Source organism: Eubalaena glacialis, chromosome X (assembly GCF_028564815.1).
Source record: "Eubalaena glacialis isolate mEubGla1 chromosome X, mEubGla1.1.hap2.+ XY, whole genome shotgun sequence".
NCBI lineage: Eukaryota > Metazoa > Chordata > Mammalia > Artiodactyla > Balaenidae > Eubalaena > Eubalaena glacialis.
The window spans coordinates 7,486,350-7,507,119 of NC_083736.1; the positions used below are offsets into that span (position 1 = coordinate 7,486,350).

At 52.8% G+C, this 20,770-nt stretch overlaps 1 protein-coding gene across 6 annotated transcripts in view; it reads left to right on the plus strand.

Annotated features, from left to right (window-relative positions):
• SHROOM2 (shroom family member 2) overlaps positions 1–17,681 on the plus strand; it is a 132,594-nt gene extending 114,913 nt beyond the window's left edge. For 4 of the 6 annotated variants that reach the window (XM_061179354.1, XM_061179359.1, XM_061179360.1 and 1 more), the window contains 5 exons: positions 1,363–2,010; positions 6,496–7,014; positions 8,098–8,269; positions 11,809–12,081; positions 14,870–17,681. In XM_061179354.1, coding sequence (XP_061035337.1) covers positions 1,363–2,010; positions 6,496–7,014; positions 8,098–8,269; positions 11,809–12,081; positions 14,870–15,136 — 1,879 coding nt within the window. In that variant the 3' untranslated portion in view covers positions 15,137–17,681. The remainder of the gene's footprint in view (positions 1–1,362; positions 2,011–6,495; positions 7,015–8,097; positions 8,270–11,808; positions 12,082–14,869) is intronic. The other 2 variants (XM_061179355.1, XM_061179357.1) reach the window with 2 other exon arrangements.
• Positions 17,682–20,770: the final 3,089 nt, after the last annotated feature.

Sequence of the window (20,770 nt, forward strand, 5' to 3'; positions counted from 1 at the left end):
ACCTGCCCCCTTTTGGGGTCCCAGCAGGTCTGGCTCTCTTCTGTCCTCTTCCAGATGCTGAGCCCTACCAGCTGCTGTCTCTGGGCTTGAGGTAGTGCCGGTGGGGAGTGTGGCCCCAGCTGGCTGATGGGGGAAGGGAGGGGAGTTGGGGGTGGTCCATGGTCTACTCTCGAGCAGCCATTGAACCTGGAAGGGACCTTTCTCCTGAGGACATAGCAAGAGAGACATGCAACGAGCAGTTGAGTCTGAGTGCAGCTGCCTGGATGGGGTTGGGACATCTGTAATGCCCAGGCCTGGTATCATGTCCTGGGAGGAGGACACACCTCCAGGGCCCCAAGGGGTTGCCGGGGTGTGTGGGGAGGAGGTCTTCTATCCCACTTGTTAGGCAGTAGGTTACATCTCTTACTGGCACTTGTGCTCTACCTGCCGGGTCTCTGATTGCTGCCCTCCTTAGGGTCTCCTTTAGCAGCTCTGAGTGTGTCTTAACAGAGAACAGCTCTGCCTGTGAATGGAAGGGTCAATCAGAGGCTCATTTTGTTATTCAGTCAGGTCGGAAGGAAGTGTGTCAGCGAAAGCAGCAAAGGCACGGCCGGCTGATTTGTTGCGAGTTTGATGGTTATTATAACGCCCACGAGCTTCAGCTTCGGCACAGCTAGCTATACGTGCATGTGAAGCATGCCTGCATGTGTTTTTCAGGGGTGTGTGTGTGTGTGTGTGTGTGTGTGTGTGTGTGTGCGCGCACGCGCACACGTGCATGCGCGCATATAAGTACATTTCAGGGAAAGATAGAAATGGATACGGATGTGGAAATGGATGAGTATGGAAAGATCAGTGTCTCACTGCAGCTTCCAAAAGAAACAGTCTTTGTTTTTCTTATATTTAATAATAGACTACTGATTTTAAAGTTTTTATCAATTTATTGCTGCCCGTCTTAGAAAGTTCTGTTCCTTTGTATATGGCAATTTCCCAAAATAAGCCACATGAAAATATTGTTGCAACATGAAGGAAATATTTCTGAATATCACAGTTGGAGGATTTCTACACACATTGTTTTTTTAAACGTTTGTGTGAATTATACTTTGCCCCCAAATTGCAGTCTGTGTGTACATGTATGTGTGTGTCTGTGATGTGTGTACCTCCTGTCCTGTGGTATGACATGCCAGTGTACCGGCTAATGTCCAGTGTGTGTTTGGCGTTGATGCCTTGTGTTAGGAATTGCGGCGGGGACAGGCGCAGGCAAACATATGTGGATTTAATTCCTTAACATGACTGAAGGAGGTTATGGAGATGTGGGTGTAGTCCTGTCTGGGGAGAAGATGTTAATTGGAACCGTTGGCTCATTTTTCTTCCTTCCTCCCCTAGACAAGCAGATGCCCAGTGTGCAGAAGACAGTCCAGGAGCGCAGCGGGACCCCCAGCAGCCATCCCAGGTCTCTGAACCACCTGGCTCCCGGGAAGCTCCCGAGGTGCCCCCGGAGGGCCGTGGCCGGGCGGGGACCCTTCCTTGCGATTACAGATACCCGGAGGAGCGCGCGCCCGCGGACCGGCCTGCTGCCCCGCACGCCTGGGGGCAGGACCCCCGGCCCCTGAGCACCGCCCCGCTCTCCCGGAGGCCTGCCCCGCAGAGGCCGCCGCCGCCCAGGCGTGAGCCCAGGCCCTTGGGGGGCGCACCTGCGGCTGCTCACCTGGGCGCGCCCGGCAGGCCCCGCCCCCTGGCCCCGGAGGTGTGCTCGGACCGCCCGGCCCTCGCCCGCAGCAGCCCCTGCGCGTCGGCGGAGAAGCTGAGCGCCGCCTGGCCCGCGGCAGATGGCCCCCGGGCCGCGGGGGAGCCGGCCGGGCAGCATGTAGACGAGCGCGCAGCCTGGCCCTGGCGGGAGGCGCTGCTCCCTTGCAAGTTCCGGCCCCTGCAGACCTCCGCCATGGAGACCTCGCGCTCCCCGTCGCCTCAGTTCGCACCCCAGAAGCTGACGGACAAACCCCCGCTGCTCATCCAGGATGATAATTCCACCAGGTACTGTCTCTGGACGGCGGCGGCCTGAGGCCTTCTTCCCCTTTCCCGGCTCCCTCCCACCGTAGGAGGCTTTCAGTGCTCCTTTCCTGGGTGGTGAACCACTGCCGCCTTGCTCCCGCCCCCCATTCTGGATTTTAAGTTGGTCCTGGGGACTGACACGGGGGAGAACCCACCACTCCAGTGGTCAGCTGGATTTTTAACTTGCTGGGGGCTTTCCTGCCCCACAGTGGGTAGCGGGGGGTAAAGGAGGGAGTAGACCGTCCCCTGTCCTGTTCTTCCAAGCCTGACAGGTTGACACCTGCGTTACCTACAAGCTTCTACACACCGGGGCTGGTTTTCCCAGCTGAGTTCTGTTTGTAATCAGAATCAAGTTTAACCTAAGCATGAGACCTCCAAGCAAAATTGGTGTTTTTCATAATGTCCAGTATTTCCACATTCCTTTTTTTCTAGTTCTTTTTATATGAAAAGGCTGAGGTGGTATATACCTATTATTAAAGCAGAGGAAAACTCGATCACGTTCCATGGTGCTGTTCTCAGAATTATCGGCATGGAATTGTCTGTTGTGCCCATTGAGGCATTGGTGAATGCTGTCAGGCAGGGACCAGTCAAGAACTGAGAAATAGAAGGGGGGGGGATTTTCTTCTCCTTCTCTAGAGCATTGGTTCTCAGCCGGGGTCGGCGGGGTGGTGGTGGGGGCATTTCGGCCCCCAGGGGGACACTGGGCAGTGTCTGCAGACGTTCTGGGCGTCACAGCTGCTGGGCGTGGGGCTCGCTCCTCGGCTCCTGGCATCTAGTGGGTGGAGGCCAGGGGTGCCGCTCAGTACCCTGCAGTGCCCAGGACGGCCCCCTAGCAAAGAATTTGCTGGCCCTGCACGTCAGTACCGTCTGATACAGTAGCTACCGGTCCCACGTGGCCATAGCGATGTAAGTTAATGAGCATGAAATAAAACCCGTTGCTCAGTTGCACCCTCTGGGGCTAGTGGCTGCCACCCTGGACAGCCCAGATTATGGCTGTTTTCCTCATCATGGAAAGTTCTGTTGGATCTCCCCGCTGTAGAGTCTTGAACTTTTATTTATTTTTTATTTTTTATTTTTTTTTTACCTACTTAAGATAACTTGGCAGAGAGGAAATAGTACTGATAGCGTCCTGGGTCTCCACGTGTGGCATGGCAAATGCAGCTGCACCTGCAGGCCGGCACTGCTCTGCGTCGTTCAGAATGCAGGTGTCACTTAGAGATCCTTTCTGTTGGCAACGTTGTTCAGCTCTGAAAGGGAGGAGAAGCGACGAAGTGGTGTGTGTGGTTGGTGGAGCGTGTTGGTACCGTTGTAGGTAAGGCGACCGGGCCCCTCGGTTCTCGGGAGCTGGTTTGGGCACAGTGGGCTCCACGGCTTTGCGGAGAAACAGGGCCACGTCCTTGCGCAGTGCACATATGTCTGTAGACTTCAGGAGGTGGGTAGCGGTTTTCATTTTTTCTTGCCCCAAGCGAGTGGGGGTTTTCTCACCCTGTCTTTTCTGTGAGAGGGATTTCAAGAAGCAGTGGCAGTACTTGTTGACGATACTGAGTGCGGGTGTCTTCAGGCATCTGCTCTGTTCCCATCCAACGTGTCATTTGGGATAACAAAGGTTGTCTCGTCCCTTGCTGTGCAAGCCTTCGTAGAGCGCCCGATCCCGGTCAGTGTGCAGAGCTAACTCGGTATGTGCCCTCTCGGGGAGCACAGTGCAGCAGATGGTAGCCATGTCACCCACGAAGTTCCTACCAAGGAGGTGGCTCATGATGTACTGAGTTCGGTGTCCCCGTCCCCAGAGCGGGTGTTACGGGTTAGCGTGGGCCTGAGAGAGTGGAATCCCATTGACGTACACTGCGAGCCTGAGGCCGGCGCTCCACACGAGTGCTGGCCGCCTCCATACCCACCATCAGCCACCAACGGGCAGCGAGTGCAACACACCGGCCGGGGCCTCCCAAGCTGCCTGGTGTTCGGGCACAGCTCAGAGACTCTCTTCTTGTCCGCACATCTGCTGAGTGATTTCTTCAGCACTACCCGCCCACCTCATCTCCCTCCGCGTTCCTCTCTCCCCCCTTCCAGTTTCCTCTGCTGGGGAACCAGCCAGGGTGCAGAGCAGCGCCTGTGTCCCTGAGACACGCCTTCCCGAATTCAGCGGGCGGGTCCAGAGCCCTCCCGTGTGCCAGGCCGCGGCAGGGATGCAGAGAGGAAGAAAGTGCAGACTTCCCACCCTGTGGGGAATTTCAGAGTAGTCATTCACTCCGAATAAAAATGCATCAACTCCTGTCCTAAAGCCAGGAAGCTTGCTTTTAAAATCTTTTAAAATTTTGAGGGTTTTGTTGGTTTACAACAAAATGGAGACAATGCCCAGCAGCACGGGCCAGTGAAAGTTAGAGATTTGATTGCTCCCAGAAGTGTTCCCAGGAGATCTCCTGGAGCCGGTTTCTGGGTTTGGGAGTGTGTGTGAGCATGGAGCTGGGGGGCTGCTTCGGGGTCGTTCGGACAGTCTTGCGGTCACCTCGGGCATCTCGTGGTTTGAGAATCTCCTTGTGGGTGTTGTGGTTTATCAGACCCAGGGTGGCATGTGGGCTGAGGGCTCCCTCGGGCCTGGGTGTGTGAGCAGAGCGGGTTGGAGTGTTTGCTGTTGGGGGCTGGGCCCCTGTGGGCAGCGGGCGGCCCACCTGCACGGAGCCTGCACTCAGGGAGGAGCCGCCCCACGGAGAGGGGGCCAGGCCCGGCACACCCCGCATCCTCCGTCCCTCCTGGTCCTGCTTCCCATGAGGAACGGGTGCGGTCTGGCTGCGGTAAGGTCTTGTCCACTGTGTTTTGTCTTCATTTTGAGGTACAAGTTCATCAGACTTCCTAAATGTGAAAGTCTGCCCAGGTTTCAAGAGGAGAGATCAGTTGTGCTTAGAAATGACCAGGAAGAGATGCTTTGTTGGAAAGTATAGGACAACCTGCGGAGGATTTGTTTTTGTTTTTACCTCATGTCTTCCTTCGCTGGAAGTCAAGTTTCCCCACGAATCAGGGCGGGGGGAGATGCAAATACACGCTGACTTTAAGTCCCTAACAGGTGTTGAGGGTTTCTAAGCATGGAATGCAAGGAATGGAATGAAGAGGGGTTCCTGTTTGTGTGTTCTTGCTTCGATAAGATGCCAGAATTTTCCTTCTGACGTTTAGCATGTCTGAGCACTATCATCCACAGAGTGACAGCCTTTTGAAATTTACTCACTAAGAAGGCATGACGGACTATATATGACCGCCTAGATTAATAAACACCTCTGCTCTCAATGGTTTCTGCTGGAGGAGAGAAGAAAATAAAAGTATTTCATTGTAGCCTGCATGCCCCACCCTTAGGAACAAGGAAAGAACCATAACGTGTTGCGTTATGCCCCTTGTGCACCATAAAATTACGTCCGTTCGGATCATAGAAGTGGTTTTAGGCTGAGTTGGGAACAAGTCGGGGTTTCGGTTGTATGATTTTGGCTTGTTTTTTGCCTTCCCTCCTGGCTACCAGCAGATGGCTCTCTTTCTCCAGTTTGTCCTTTAAGGGTATTTGAAGTGGATTTGTGTCCCAGTGGCCCTGGTCCGAGGGACCCCCCGGCGCCAGCCGGCTCTCGGGTGGTCCCTGGCGAAGCCCCGTTGCCTCGACCAGGCCGTTCCTTTCCGTTTTCGCTTCCCTGTGGGCGCTCCAGGTGCCTCTCCCTCTCCTTTCACCGACAAACTTTTTTTTTTTTTTTTAAAAAAGGCCGCCTGCATGAGTCATTTAAGGTAACACAGGAGCAGCGTGTCCCGTGTTTGCTGCTGGATTCTTACCTCTCTGGTGTGAAATGCCGCGTGGAGGGCAGCTTGAAGTGTGGGGCAGTGGAAGGCAGGTGGGGTGAGACCCAGGGCGCACGGGGGTCCAAGGACGCTTCCGATCAGGACCGGGACCGGGCGGTGCTCAGCATGTGCTCAGAACACGGCTGCTTTCTAAGGGAGTCCTCCGGCCACCCCGCGGGCCACGCGGGCACCCAGCTTGGAGAGGCGCTGGCTGAAGCACTGATGCTACTTCTGTGAAAGACGCCTGTCTGTTGCAGGGCTCCCTTACAAAAGAAAATCTCACTGAGCAGGCTTGTTACCGTTTGCTCTGCCATTGACCTAGAAACAAATGAACATAGCACTGCCCTTCTATCTGTCAGTAAGCCCACGGATGTGCCTTCAGGCGTGCAGGTGACGTGCATTGGAAAATGGAAAGACACCTAGACGCCCAGGAGGCTTAGGAGATCAAGTTAGGGGTGGCAGGCACTCCTCAACCTGGTCTGCCCATCCTGGGACGTGTGACCATGAAGGCTTCTCCCCTGGGGCCGCTGCAGGCCTTTGAGTCAGGCTTCCCCGGCTGTAAGGGGATGCGGAAACCAGCCGATTTCTCATCCAATTTCTAATTCTGGTCTGTGCCTGGGCGTACAGTGTGTCTTTAGCAGACGGCCCTTCTCTTTGCAGAATCGAGCGGGTGATAGACAACAACACCACGGTGAAGATGGTGCCCATCAAGATCGTGCACTCGGAGAGCCAGCCCGAGAAGGAGAGCCGCCAGGGCCTGGCCCGTGTCCCGGAGCCACCCGTGCTGCCCAGCGGGCTCGAGCGGGACCAGATCAAGACGCTTAGCAGGTCCGAGCAGTCCTACTCCCGCTTCTGCCTGTACAGCCGCCAGGGCGCCGAGCCCCAGCCCCCTGGCACCCCAGGGCCCACAGCCAAGGACAGCCGGGCCTCCCCGCCCACGCTCAGTTACGTGAAGGCCAAAGAGAGGACTGCCGAAGACCTCAGGTCGGAGGAGCTGGCCCGCGAGATCGCGGGCCAGGACAAGTCCCTGGCGGATATCCTGGACCCCAGTGTGAAGATCAGAACCACCATGGACCTTATGGAGGGCATCTTCCCCAAAGACGAGCACCTCGTGGAAGAAGGTCAGCAGCGGAGGAAGCTGCTCCCCAAAATCCCCTCCCCCAGAACCATGGAGGAGAAGTGAGTAGACGCTGCCCTGGGTTCTGCCCCCTGGCTGTATGTGGTTCTGCCCGGTGCCTCTTAGGCTTACAAGGGCGAGGGAGTGTATCTGTTTGTCTGTTTTCATGACTGCTCTTTGGGGACAGATGTCCATAAGTGCTTAGCACTTTGGGGCTTTTTTGTCACCCTCCCGAAGTTAAAAGCCCATTCTGGGGGTGATGACGTCAGGTCCTGGCAAAGATGTGAAAATACACGTTTCCGGTGATGCCCACGGGGCTTTTTCTCCTAAGGCAGTGGTTCTCAGCCGGAGGCTGTTGTCTCCCGCCACTGGACGGTTGGCAATGTCGGGATACACTTCCCGTTGTCACCACGGGGAGAGGTGCCCCCGGCATGTAGTGGGTGGAGACCAGGGACGCTGCTCGCGGTTCTACAGCGCACGGGACGGCCCCCATCAAAGAATGGCCCGGCCCCAAATGTCACTAGTACTGAAGTTGAGAAACTTGTCACAAGAGGAGTGAAAGTTGAGACTACTTAGGATATGTGTTTATGAAAGAGGCTTTCTGTTGTGGCTTATTTAACTGAGGGAGTGAGTTGGCTGTAATAGGTTTTGTGAAGAGCGCTTTCCAGCCCCTGTCCTTTAGTCACCTGCCCACAAAGGTGAGTCTGCTTACATCTCTCCTGTTTCTGTACATGGTCTCCGTAAGCATCGTTGATTGACAGTAGGCGGGAGTACCAGTGCTGGGCAGACAGGAAGTCAGGCAAGAGGCAGCAAATGTGGCTGCTGGTAGAAAGGTGCCCGGTGAACTTGGGGCCTGTGGCCACGCCTACAGATAGCGGCAGACATCTCCCCACAGACCTCAGGCTCCCGGCGGATACCATCTGCACTCTCCTCCCTCCGGGGCAGGGCTTTGAGTACCATTTGGCAGGGTGTTTTAGTTCTGACCTCACAATCTACTCTTTCCCCACTTTTGCCATCTCATCCCTCTAGCTGGTGCCTTTTCGTTAGCACCACCGTTTGCCGGTCCCAGCCCAGGCGGTGGGACTCACGGGCACGTCTGTGTGTACGATCAGAGCTAACGGGTGTTCTGGCGTTTTGTTACGCAGGAAGGAGGAGCCGAGTGTGCCGGCGGCCGTGTCTCTGGCCACCACCTCCACCTACTACAGCACGTCGGCCCCCAAGGCAGAGCTGCTGATTAAGATGAAGGACCTGCGGGGGCAGCAGGAGCCCGAAGAGGATGCAGGGGGTGACCCGGACCACGACCTGTCGGTGAAGAAGGTAGGGAAGCTGGAATTCCAAATGAGCACGCGCTGGCTGGCGGGCAGGCAGGGGGGCGGCGCGCGGCTCCACCCCGACCCTGGGCCCCGCGCCGAGGGCCATTTGTGTTGGGCTTCGATGTGGGACGCTGACATTTGGGCCTGTGTATTAAGCCCTTTGTGGGGGAGTCTTCTGTTCTAAAGTTGGGCCTCTGCCAGGGTCTCTTTGCCATGTCCTTGTAATGAGATCCAGTGTCAAATTAGCTAGGTGGCCACCCATCTCTCTCATTTTAAGGTCAACTGATATGTCTCTTCTACCGCAGTTAAATCCAGAGGACTTAACTGTATGACTTTCCGCAAGGCACATGTCCTCTTTGACTATCAGTTTCAAATATCTGTAATCCGATGATGTTAAATTCAACAGTATATTGTGAAGTGCGTTGTTAACCAAAAAGCATCATTTGTTCAACTCCAAAAACTCACCCAGGCACTTGGGGATACAGCAGTAGACAAAACAGACTAGAGTCCTTATTTCCCTGAAGGCACTTGTGTACTCACAGAAGAGATGGACAGCCAACATAAAAACAAATATAAAAAAACAAACAGGGCCCCGTGGGCCAAACCCTGCCCCCCACCTGCTTTTGTAATTAAAGTTTTATTGCAACACGGCCACATTCATTCATTCATTTACATATGGTCTCTGGTAGCTTTCACACTACACCAGCAGTGTTGAGTAGTTGCAACAGTGGCTGTGTGGCCCCTGAAGTCTAAAATATTTACTGTTTGGCCGTTCATAGAAAAAGTTTGCCAACCCTTAATGTCGGGTGGTCAGAAAACTAAAACAGCGTGAAGGGATAGAGAGAGGTAAAGGAGTAGGATTGTAGAGAAGGCTCTGGTGAGCTGATGATGAACAGAGGCCTGGAGTGATGTGAGGGAATGTCTGGTTGATCTGGGGAGGGGCGGGGGGAGTGGGGTTTGGGCAGCAAGTGCAAAGGCCCTGGGGTGGGAGTTTTGTGACACGTTGGGGAAGCAGCAGAGACCAATGGCTGGAGCTGTGTGGACAAGGAAGGGGGAGGATTAGAGAGGAGGTCAGAGGTGAAATAGCATGTAACCATGAGGTCATGGTAGGGACAAAATTATTGCTATCAGCGCCTATGTCTTCACTCCTGTAGGAGCTTCAAATCTTCATGGCATGTCAGCGGGCCAGACTTGTGACATCTAGGTGTGATTACCTGTTTTTTATAGGAAGGACTTAGCATAACGGGGGAAAGGAATTGCCCAAGGCAGTTAGTTTCAGAGGAGAGCATGTGCTGTTTGTTTATTCCAGGGGCTTTGAGCATGCGTAGTCAGCACCAGGAGAAGAAAAGGAGGGAACCAGCATTTGGTGAATTTTTCCATACACTTAGCATCTTGGAAGGGGCTTTCGTAAAAAATACTGATTTATTTTTTTTTGACAAGACCCTTGCAAAGGATAATGTTTAATACCTCCTCGTATTGCTAGTTGTTAAAAAATGCCATTGATTGGTTTCAAATATGATAGACAAACCCATTCCAGAAGAAATACCCTGACCCTTGTGTAAAAGAAAATGACTTTCAATTTAGGAAGTGATAGCCTTTTTTTAATTCAAAAAGGAAATGAAAAATAAAAGAGTTTTGGTCCTGGGATTTTAGAGGCCCTGTGTCTGGCACACGGTACCATTTGCTTTCTTCTGGTTGTGTTTTCCACGTTCTTAAAAATAATGAATTAAAAAAAGAAAGTGTTGTTATTCTCATAAACCTAGAAAAAATATCCAGTTTGGACAGTTTTAATTCCGTTCCCACCCTAGATGCAAAGAACTTATGTTCTTGACAGTATGCCTTTGTTTCTCGTGATGTACTGAATTTGGGAAGCAGCAGCCTTGGTACCGCTCCCTTCATCTGCCTGGTGCCTCTTCCGATTTCTTTGGGGGCACGAGATGCCGGGCACTGCCTCCCCGTAGATGGCGGCTTTGGGATTGAGATGAGTCACTGTGAGCTTGCCCCCTGCCCACCACCCCACCAGGATTAAATTCGTAAGCCAACTGACGTTTTTAGTTCAATAAGCGCATGTCGGGCAATTTCACCCCAGGCAGGAAGTGCTTTAAATGGCAGTTCTCTGTGGTGTTACTGACCCAGTAGTCCTGCTTTTCTGCTTGATTTGGCCTACAGGCTGCGCTGCCTCTGCTCCCTTTCCAGTGCCCTCATATCTCCGGTGTCACGCGCTTACAAAGCGTGCAGGGGACGAGGAGAAGGGAGGGCCGTGCAGGTGCGCTTGGGAGGACTTGATGGCTCACTTGATGATTGATAGGAAGACAGCAAGACCCCTGAAGCCCCGTGCACCAGACATTCCCAGGGGGACCTCGGCTGTCGTGATCAGAGTCACTGGTGGTCACAGAGCCCAAGTGCCACAGCAGGTGACCCTCTATTTTAGGAGAAGACTGAGGACAGAGGCAAGAGAACAGAAGCCCCTGTGCAGGGAGGTGGTAAGGGAGTCCTGGGGCCAGTGGTCAAATGGAGATCAGTACTTTATTATTCTGAAAGGCTTTCCTAAGTTCATTGACATCCTTCATTTGTCTTAATTTTTATTGCTAATTCTACATGGAAGACACTTTTTAATCATGAAGTTCAGTGCCAGATGTTCAGTACCAGACTCAATAACTTCTGTGCATGTAAGTCTTCAAATTGGGAACTTCCAAAGAAGGAAGCACAGGGAATTCCCTGGCGGTCCAGTGGTGAGGACTCCGCACTTTCACTGCTGAGGGCCTGGGTTTGATCCCTGGTCGGGGAACTAAGATCCCACAAGCTGCACAGCGCAGCCAGAAAAAAAAAACAAAAAAAAAAAAAAAAGAAGGAAGCACAGAGTATCACAGAGGCCCGAAAAATCCTTGCAAAGATACAGGCTGAAACGAGGTTTACCGTGAGTAGCCCCAAGGGTCCCACTCCTGCACAGTCTGATAGGACAGTCACAGGATGAGAATAGGTTTGTTGTGTTTTCATTTCTAAACCAAACGGCAATGATTTAACGGGGAGGCCTTATCCTTCCCCTAGTCTTAAACATCCCCAGTTAGTTAGTTAGTTAGTTAGTTATATTTATTTTTGGCTGCATTGGGTCTTTGTTGCTGCGTGCGAGCTTTCTCTAGTTGCGGCGAGTGGGGACTACTCTTCGTCGCGGTGCGCCGGCTTCTCATTGCGGTGGCTTCTCTTGTTGAGGAGCACGGGCTCTAGGCGCATGGGCTTCAGTAGTTGTGGCACGTGGGCTCAGTAGTTGTGGCTCGCGGGCTCTAGAGCACAGGCTCGGTAGTTGTGGCGCACGGGCTTAGCTGCTCCACAGCATGTGGGATCTTCCCGGACCAGGGCTCGAACCCGTGTCCCCTGCATTGGTAGGCGGATTCCCGACCACTGCGCCACCAGGGAAGTCCCCCCTGTTATTTACTGATGCAAAACAAGCTGCCGCCCGGCTGAGCTGAGTCGCTCGCAGATCCGGGATGTGTGAGGGGGTGCCACAAAGCGGCCCTGACCGCATCCCCTGCCCTGTGCCCACAGCAGGAGCTCATCGAGAGCATCGGTCGCAAGCTGCAGGTGCTGCGGCAGGCGCGGCAGAGCCTGCGGGAGGACATGCAGGCCAACAGCGCGCTGGGGGACGAGGTGGAGGCCCTGGCCAAGGCCGTCTGCAAGCCCAACGAGTTCGACAAGTTCCGCATGTTCATCGGGGACCTGGACAAGGTGGTGAACCTCCTGCTGTCGCTGTCCGGCCGCCTGGCCCGCGTGGAAAACGCCCTCAACAATCTGGACGACGGCACTCCTCCCGGCGATCGGGTAACTATGGCCGAGGCTGACCTGGCAGGCGGGGCGGGGTGTGGCTTTCCTGTGGGGTGTGGAGCAAACCGCCCGGAAGCCTCGTTCGGCCCGCTGGGTCGCCTGTCCGCCTCGTAGCGCAAGATGCTGTTGAACGCCCAGGGCTCGCTCGCTCCCTCCTTGTAGCGGGGTGGGGGTGGGGGGGCCGCGGCAAGCGTCCGGGAGATTGGACATCTTCTCCTATAGTCCCACGATCGCTGCTAGTGTTGGTCTCTTCCTAGAACGTAGTCTCTGTTTGTAACCTTTCCCCACCGCAGGTAAGTGGGTAAGTGGAGCTCACCCACTGCCTGACGAGTCATCGGCACTCAGTGACAGTGGCGTTTGATGATGACTTTGTTGCTGTGACTTCACAAGAGGGCCGGCAGTGTCTAGAACGAGTCTAGGAGCTGCTCTGCTTTCCTCCTCCCTTCACAGCAGTGCAACTTGGGACATTTCTTAGTGGGTCTGCATGTCCGCTCTTTGTGCATGCAAGACATCATCTACCTTACTGGCTTTACTACTTCATAGGTCACGTAGCAGTAGTACATCTAGTTTGCTTCTTTGCACATAATAGGCCTTCAAAATGATCATCTTCATCATTAATAAAGCACCTTAACTTCTCTACAAGGGGAGCAGAAAAGGCACCCCTCCCCCTGGACTCCAGGTGAGAGTGGTTTCAGGTTACACAGGAAGATCTTACAAAGCGCGTGGCTTTGAGACCATGGATCTTTTGTGCTTAGCCAAGTCGTTAGTGACTATCATGGAAGAACGTATTGCATAAGGGTTGAAAAAGCATAAGGGTTGAAAAAGTAACTGGGGCTTTAGACCTCGATCCCCTTGGTTACGTTTGCATTCCATTTTGCTGTTCTTACCATCTTTGCAAATTTATCTGAAAGGACTTAGGAAAATAACATGAATGGGAAAGAGAGACTTACTTGTATGTAATTGAAATATTAATTGAAATATTAAACTCTCAAGTATCGATTTAAAGGAAAAATAGTATTGTCTTTGCAGCTCAGCTCATCTTTATCTCCCTTTGCTTGGAACTGACAAAGGCTTATTTAGAATTGGAGGAAGTAGAAGCAATCACACACTGGGGACCATGCCCGTGGTCCTCCTGGGGACCTGGCTGCATAGCTCTTACTGCATCCCTAGGGGGTCCGTGTTACGGAGGAGGAGCAGACAGGCTCTTTCCCCCTTGGCTGTGTGTGGTTGATGCAGCTTCACCTTCCTGGACCCAAAAGGAGTGTTCAGTCACCACGTCCAGGTGCAGCACAGTGGGCTAGCCTCCAGTGTGGCCAGTGCTGGATGAAAATCTCCGTGTCAGGCAGCCAGGGCTTGGGAAAGCTGCGGTTTACAGAGACAGGCATGCTAATGAGTGAAAAGATGTGGCCTCAGGCTGTAGGCGGCTTCCCCTGTCTTTCCAGGTAGAAAATGAGCACGTGGGCAGACGCAGACACGTGAATCCCTCCCTCCCATCAGCAGCTTCTAGTTGCCAGGGAGCCTAACTGATCTTAGCAGCCTGAACCGTATTTCTAGAATCAGTTGAGGTCTGTTTCCCTCTTGGTTGGAATTAACTGGCTTTACCTTGCCTCTTTCCACGAAAATACATTCTGTCTTTGTTTCACAAGCGCCTGAAGGTCAAGGTGTCCCCCGGAACAGGTGACCCCGAAAGGCTGTGCAGTCGGGGGCACTTCCCGGAAGCCTCACCCCAGGAGCAGTTTCTGCTTTCAGCCGCCGTTTAATAGCAACTCATGTTTTCTGAGCTCTTTCTGCGGATCGGCGCTCTGCAAAGCACTCCCACATCCTGGATGCTCACGCGCGGCCGTGGGTGAATATCCAAGTTGCCAAGTGGCGGAATAAGGGGGCCCTGCCAGTGTCAGATACTCGCACCGAGGACAGGGCATCCGTGGCATCTGCCAGCCGACACTTGAAGACATTGACCGCGTTCACCTCTCCCTCTCTCAGTAAAGTTGGAGAGGGCAGGGGAAGTGGGTGCGCGCCCTGTGGGCAGACAGCGATTGTGAGTGCTGCGTTCTAGAAATGGGGGCGTCTGTGTGACCCAGAGCAGGACCCTCGGAAGGAGCGAGGGCACCTCCCCAACAGGCGCCGTCTCTCCTCCCGCCCCGCCCCCGCACACGGCCTCTGCTACAGCTTTGCTCCCAGGCGCTTTGCTCCCAGGCGCCGTCTCTCCTCCCGCCCCGCACACGGCCTCTGCTACGGCTTTGCTCCCAGGCGCCGTCTCTCCTCCCGCCCCGCACACGGCCTCTGCTACGGCTTTGCTCCCGGGCTGCTGCTACTTCTGCCGGAAGGGTTTAGCAGTCCTGCCCTGGAATCTCTTTAGAATCTGCTCCTCGTGTCCCCTTGGCCACAGTATTGTCAGGGAAAGGCCTTGGACACACACCGGCTGCCTAAGCCCTTTGCTCTTCTGAGCAGCTCACAGTTCTGGAGCTTTTCGTGCCTGGATGGCTCCCGTGCTCCTCACGGCCTTTCACGGTGACAGGAGGAAGTGGAGGTGGCAGCGGCCCAGGAGCGCTAACGGGGGAGCTGGCGCTGGGGCCTCCGCTCTGCGAGGTGCCTCCTGCCCACGCCCCAGGTGCTTCTGTGCGGGTCCCTCCAGACCTCGGGTCCCTAACTCAGGTGGCGTCAGGGTCTCCACTGGACCAGCCCCCGGAGCTGCCGGGCGTTTTGGAGGCGTCGGCCGGACACCCCACCCCCCCACCCCCCATAGCCTGGTCCCCAGCAGGCTCGTGTCTCTCTGTCTCTCCAGCAATCCCTGCTCGAGAAGCAGCGGGTCCTGATCCAGCAGCACGAGGACGCCAAGGAGTTGAAGGAGAACCTGGACCGCCGGGAGGGCATCGTGTCCGACATTCTGGCCAGCTACCTCAGCCGGGACAGCCTGGCAGACTACGCGCACTTCGTGAGGATGAAGTCGGCCCTCATCATCGAGCAGCGCGAGCTGGAGGACAAGATCCACCTGGGCGAAGAGCAGCTCAAGTGCTTGCTGGACAGCCTTCCACCCGAGAGAGGCAAGTGAGGGGCGTGCCCCCCCGACGCCTCCCCGGCGGGGGACAGCAGCCGGCCCTTCAGCTCCGGTCCCGAGGAGGCAAATGAAAACCCCAGCCTGTATTTACGTCCTGGAGAGAGAATCCCTCCCAGAACCGAGTGGCCGTTAGAAAAGCAATAATCTCCGTGGGTGCGTTTGGGATGATCTATTTAATGTCTTAGTTTCCCTCCTGAATGCTGAGCAGAGAGGCTCCCCGTCAGCCCTTGCCTGGAAGCAACCCCACATGGCGCCCGGCTCCGGTGAACGGTGAGTTCCCGAGTACGGACTGGGCTCTGGTCCCGAGGTGCGCGCACGTGGTCCTTGCCGGCTCGGGTCTGCCCTTCCGTCTTCCCACGCTGCACCCCTTCCTCCGCTCAGGAGGGAATGAGCGCGCGTGTCGGGCAAAGCCTGGCGCACGACCTCTCCGGTGGGTCACTGGAGGTGGCGGCTGCCGGCTTCTCCTGTTGGTCCAGAAGTGTTGAGCATTCATTGTGTCTGTCATATAAGGATGATCTCCGACCCAGCAAAAATCATGATGATGATGATACTTTAATAACACTCTACAAAGGTGAATGGTTTTCCACGTGGTTAAAAACCAACTATGAAAAGAAGAGCTTACATGTTGGGTTCACTCATTCTGAAATTGCCACTTAAATAGCGCTCGCACTTTAAAACATACACAAAGCAGACAGATGGTTTTAGGACTTTTTGGCTGACATCACGGTTCAAATGATATTTTCCTGCAAAGAGAAATTACTTGGCTAAAACCGTGTCCGGTAGTAATGTGCTTGCTAGGCGTTTTTTTTCTTAAGGCTGATGAGATAGATATTTCTTAACTTACTTTTTCCCCAGAACATTTATTTTGCGTGTGTCTGATCCTTAATTATAATTGGCAACTTCTCTCTTTTTGCGTCTCTCAATTTGTTACCATGCTGTAAGGGCCACATGCCGTTTAAGAACCGTTGCTCTGGTTTCTCAGAGGTCCCGGTGGACCACAGAACTCCTAGACCCGATCTTTTTCTGCCACAGAGTATACAGCTCCTGTACCCTTTTTTATTGGTTGAAATTGTGAGATTGTAAAGAGTCTATTCACTAAAGAAAACACTGTCAAGCTGTCACTTTTCCAGTGGACAGATCACAGGCTAGGAGAAAATACTTGCAAATCATGTATGTGACAAACCATTTGTATCCAGAATGTATAAAAACTCTCAAACTTAACAGTAAGAAAACAAACAGTCCAATTAAAACGGGGGGCAAAAGACTTAAATAAATAGACACTTCACCAAAGAGGATATATGCATGGCAAGTAAGCACATGAGTCGATGTTCAGCCACCAATGGCATGGTTCTCACATACTTATTTTTAATCTGATCACTATGGAGTGGTGTGTTTCGTCACAATGCTCATCTGATGAAATGTGTGGTTAATGGCGGGAGAAGCCCTAGGATAACTTCACGTTGAGGTGATATGCGGACTTTGATCTGTGAGATCATTTTACTCATTTCCTCTTACTGCTATAGAAGAAGTTTTCCAGCGGCGGGGTGGGGGCAGGGAGATGTCCCTTTGTCAGCAGTGGCCGCCGCCTTACCAAACACAGACGCACACAAATGTCTTAAAGGACGCTAACTGGTCCACGCTCCGCCAGCCAGAGGGGAGACTGGACTCCCGGGCTGCTGCAGTGATCTCCGTGCACCCGTAGAGGGCGCCGACCTGGCAGGCGTCAGTGATGCTGGCAATAAACACTCCTTTGGCAGCCCACCCACGCCAAAGGAGAAATGCCTTTTCATCGGTTTTTACTCTTATTCAATTAAGCTATTCCTGACTTGAAAAATCCCTCTTCTGCCAACGAAGTGTCCTTGCCACGTGGTGTGGGTCACTTGCTGTGAAAACGGATCACGTCAGGAAAGGTAAAGCTGGCTGTCCATGGACCGCCCCCCGCCCGCTGCCCCTGCTTCCTCCCTCGGGGAGACAACCACGGTGATTTCAGTGTGTTTTTAATTTTCACAAAGCTTTTACCTGTGATTCTTTCCCTTCAAATACACTATTGTGATCATTTTGATGATATGTCTGTAAAATGTGAAAATAGAATTTGTGTCTATATCCAGCTTTTTGGTGTCTTTTGAGAACTTTCTCTTCTACATAGCAATATATAGTGCTCTACTGTCCTTTTAACGAAGCACATAGAATCACAACATTCCCGTTTGCCTCTTAAATGTCTGGTTAGTGGGGACCCAAAGATTGCAGTGAGTCAATGTACATAACTTTGTATATAGTTATGTTATTGCATATAAAACCAATCCGGTGCTAATGTTTTGCCCTTGGCATTCTTCGGTGGTGGCTGATAGCTCACCCTCGGTCATAACTCAGCTGTGGAATGCTCTGTATAGCGACATTTCAGTCAGGGGCGTTGCCTGTGGCTTCTCTCCTGCAGTCCACTCTGGAAAATGCGTACAGATTTCACGCTCAATACTTTCACTTATGTCTCAACAGATCATTCTGCTTGACATTCACAAAATAAATGGTGTCTTTCAGTGAACCGAGCATGTCTTTGATTTACATTTTTTTTTTTTAAGAATTGGAATAGCCTTACCATATATCAGATTCTTCAACCATTGATAAATTGTGGGATTAATTCTATGTATGTATGTATGTGACTATTTCTGCCAGTCTAGTAAAGGCCAATCAATTTGCAGTCAGGAAAATATCACAGACACAGGTCGTATAAGTCAGCGCCTGCCACAGCAATGCTGCGTAACAGCCACTATAAAATCTCAGCAGGGTCCAGTGAGACGTGTTCCGTTAGCTCATGAGTTTGTGTATCAGGCTCTGCTCCACGTGCCTGTCAGTCATCTTCCTCCCAGGACAAGGAGTTTGGCCTGGGCAGGTCAGTGGCAGATGCATAAGAGGACAAGCCCAGCCCCAGGGGTGCTTTCCTTGTCTCTGGTCAGAGTGCAGCTGCTAACCTTCCAGTTCAAGTCCCACAGCCAAACCCACAGTCAGAGGGTGTGGTATGTGCTCTACCCCTTTAGTGGAAGGAACCGTAAGTCACGTGGCAGAGTGTGGCTACAGGGAGGTGTAAAGAATTGGGGCCATTGATGGACCACACCTCCCACACCAGGGTCCGATATGGAATAGCACTAAATCGTCTAGGACCCGAAGCCAAGTTCCTGGAGCAAAGCCAGCTCTGTCACTTCAGGCGTATGGCTGTGAGCAAGTGCCAGCCTCTCCAGCCTCAGCTTCCTCCTTTGTAGTTGGAGGAGAGCTGTTGTGAGAGCAATTGAGCTGATGTGTTAATGTGCTCAGAACCCGTGCCTGGGTCAGAGGGGTGCCAATGGAAGTGTCCACACTTCTGCTGCCATCACTGTATTCTGGATCTGGAGGAAATGCCTTCCCTGCATCCAAACACATCTGTCGGAACCACCCAGCACACGACAGTTGCTCCTGATTGGCGGATTAGAAACGTTTCTGTTGTGCAGCAGGTTGGTGGGACCGGAAGATTAACCAATTGAGAGGGAGGGATTCTTTTTTTCTTTTAACAAATTTATTTATTTATTTTTGGCTGCGTTGGGTCTTCGTTGCTCCGCGCAGGCTTTCTCTAGTTGCGGCAAGCGGGGGCTACTCTTGGTTGCAGTGCGCGGGCTTTTCATTGCAGTGGCTTCTCTTGTTGCAGGCTCTAGGCGTGCGGGTTTCAGTACTTGTGGCACGCGGGCTCTACAGCGCAGGCTCAGTAGTTGTGGTGCACGGGTTGACTCCATCGTTAAACCTGTCAGCTGTACTGCCCTGTGGCCGTACCCTGAAAGCCCAGGCATCCTGAGTGTGTGTTTTCTGCATTTCCCATTAAAAGAACAGAACCCCGGAGAGGTCTCTGTGTGTGTGTGTGTGTGTGTTTGTGTGTGTGTGTAGGTATGGAGGGTGCATTCACAGTGACCCATGTGTGTGTGCTGGCGTAGGCTGTGCATTGAGTCACAGTGAGGGGTGTGTGTGTGTGTGTGTGCTGGTATAGACTCTTCATTGAGTCACAGTGAGCCGTGTGTGTGTGATGGCATAAGCTGTGCATTGAGTCACACTGAGCCGTGTGTCTGTGTGCTGGTATAGTCTGAGCATTGAGTCACACTGAGGTGTGTGTGTGTGTGTGTATGTGCTGGTATGGATGGTGCATTTAGTTACACTGAGCTGTGTGTGTGTGTGTATGTTCTGGTATAGATTGTATTGAGTCACAGACTGTGTGTGCTGGTATAGACTGTGCATTGAGTCCCAGTGAGCTGTTCTTGTGTGTGTGTGTGTGTGTGTGCTGTTATAGGCTGTGCACAGAGTCACAGTCACTAGTGTGTGTGTGTGTGTGTGATCAGGTATAGAGGGTGCATTGAGTCACAGTCAACTGTGCGTGTGTGAGTATATGTGCTGCTACAGGCTGAGTATTGAGTCACAGGTGTGTGTGTGTGTTGATATAGGCTATGGACTGAATCACATTGAGCCGTCTGTGTGTGTGTGTGTTGGTACAGGCTGTACACTGAGTCACATTGAGACGTGTGTGTGTGTGTGTGTGTGCTGATACAGGCTGCACATTGGGTCAGAGTCACCGTGTGTGTGTGTGTGTGCTTCTATAGGCTTCACATTGAGTCACAGTGAACCGCGTTTGGGTGTGCAGGTATAGACTGTGTATTGAGTCACAGTCAACTGTGCGTGTGTGAGTATATGTGCTGCTACAGGCTGAATACTGAGTCACAGGTGTGTGTGTGTGTTGATATAGGCTATGGACTGAGTCACATTGAGCCGTCTGTGTGTGTGTGTTTGTTTGCAGGTATGGACGGTGCATTGAGTCACAGGGAGCCGTGTGTGTGTGTTTGTCTGTGCTGGTATAGGCTATGCATTGAGTCACAGTGAGGTGTGTGTCTGCATATGCGTGTGTGTGTATGTGTTCTGGTATAGGCTCTGCATTGAGTCCCCTTGAGATGTGTGTGTATGTTTGTGTGTGTGTGTGTGCCAGTATAGGCTGTGCATTGAGTCACAGATTGTGTGTGTGTGTGTAGGTATAGGCTGGGCATTGAGCCACAGTGAGACGTGTGTGTGTGTGTGTATGTGCTGTTATGGAAAGTGCATTGAGTCACACTGAGCCGTGTGTGTGTGTGTGTGTGTGTGCTGGTATAGACTGCACATTGAGTCACAGCCGTGTGTGTGTGTGTGTGTGTGTGCACACTGGTATAGGCTGAGAGTGAGGTGTGTGTGTGTGTGTGCATGTGCTGGTATAAGCTTTGTATTGACTCACAATGAGCTGTGTGTGTGTGTGTGTGTGTTGGTATAGACTTTGCACTGAGTCACAGGGAGCTGTGTGTGTGTGCTGGTATAGACTGTGTATTGAGTCCCAGTGAGCTGTTCTTGTGTGTGTGTGTGTGTGTGTGTGTGCTGTTATAGGCTGTGTACTGAGTCACAGTCACTAGTGTGTGTGTGTGTGTGTGCAGGTATAGAGGGTGCATTGAGTCACAGTCATCTGTGTGTGTGTGTGTGCACGCTGGTATAGGCTGTGCATTGAGGCACAGCAAGCCATGCATGTGCCTGTGTGTGTGTGTGCTGGTATAGACCCTGCATTGAGTCACAGTGAGCCGTGTGTGTGTGCTGCCATATGCT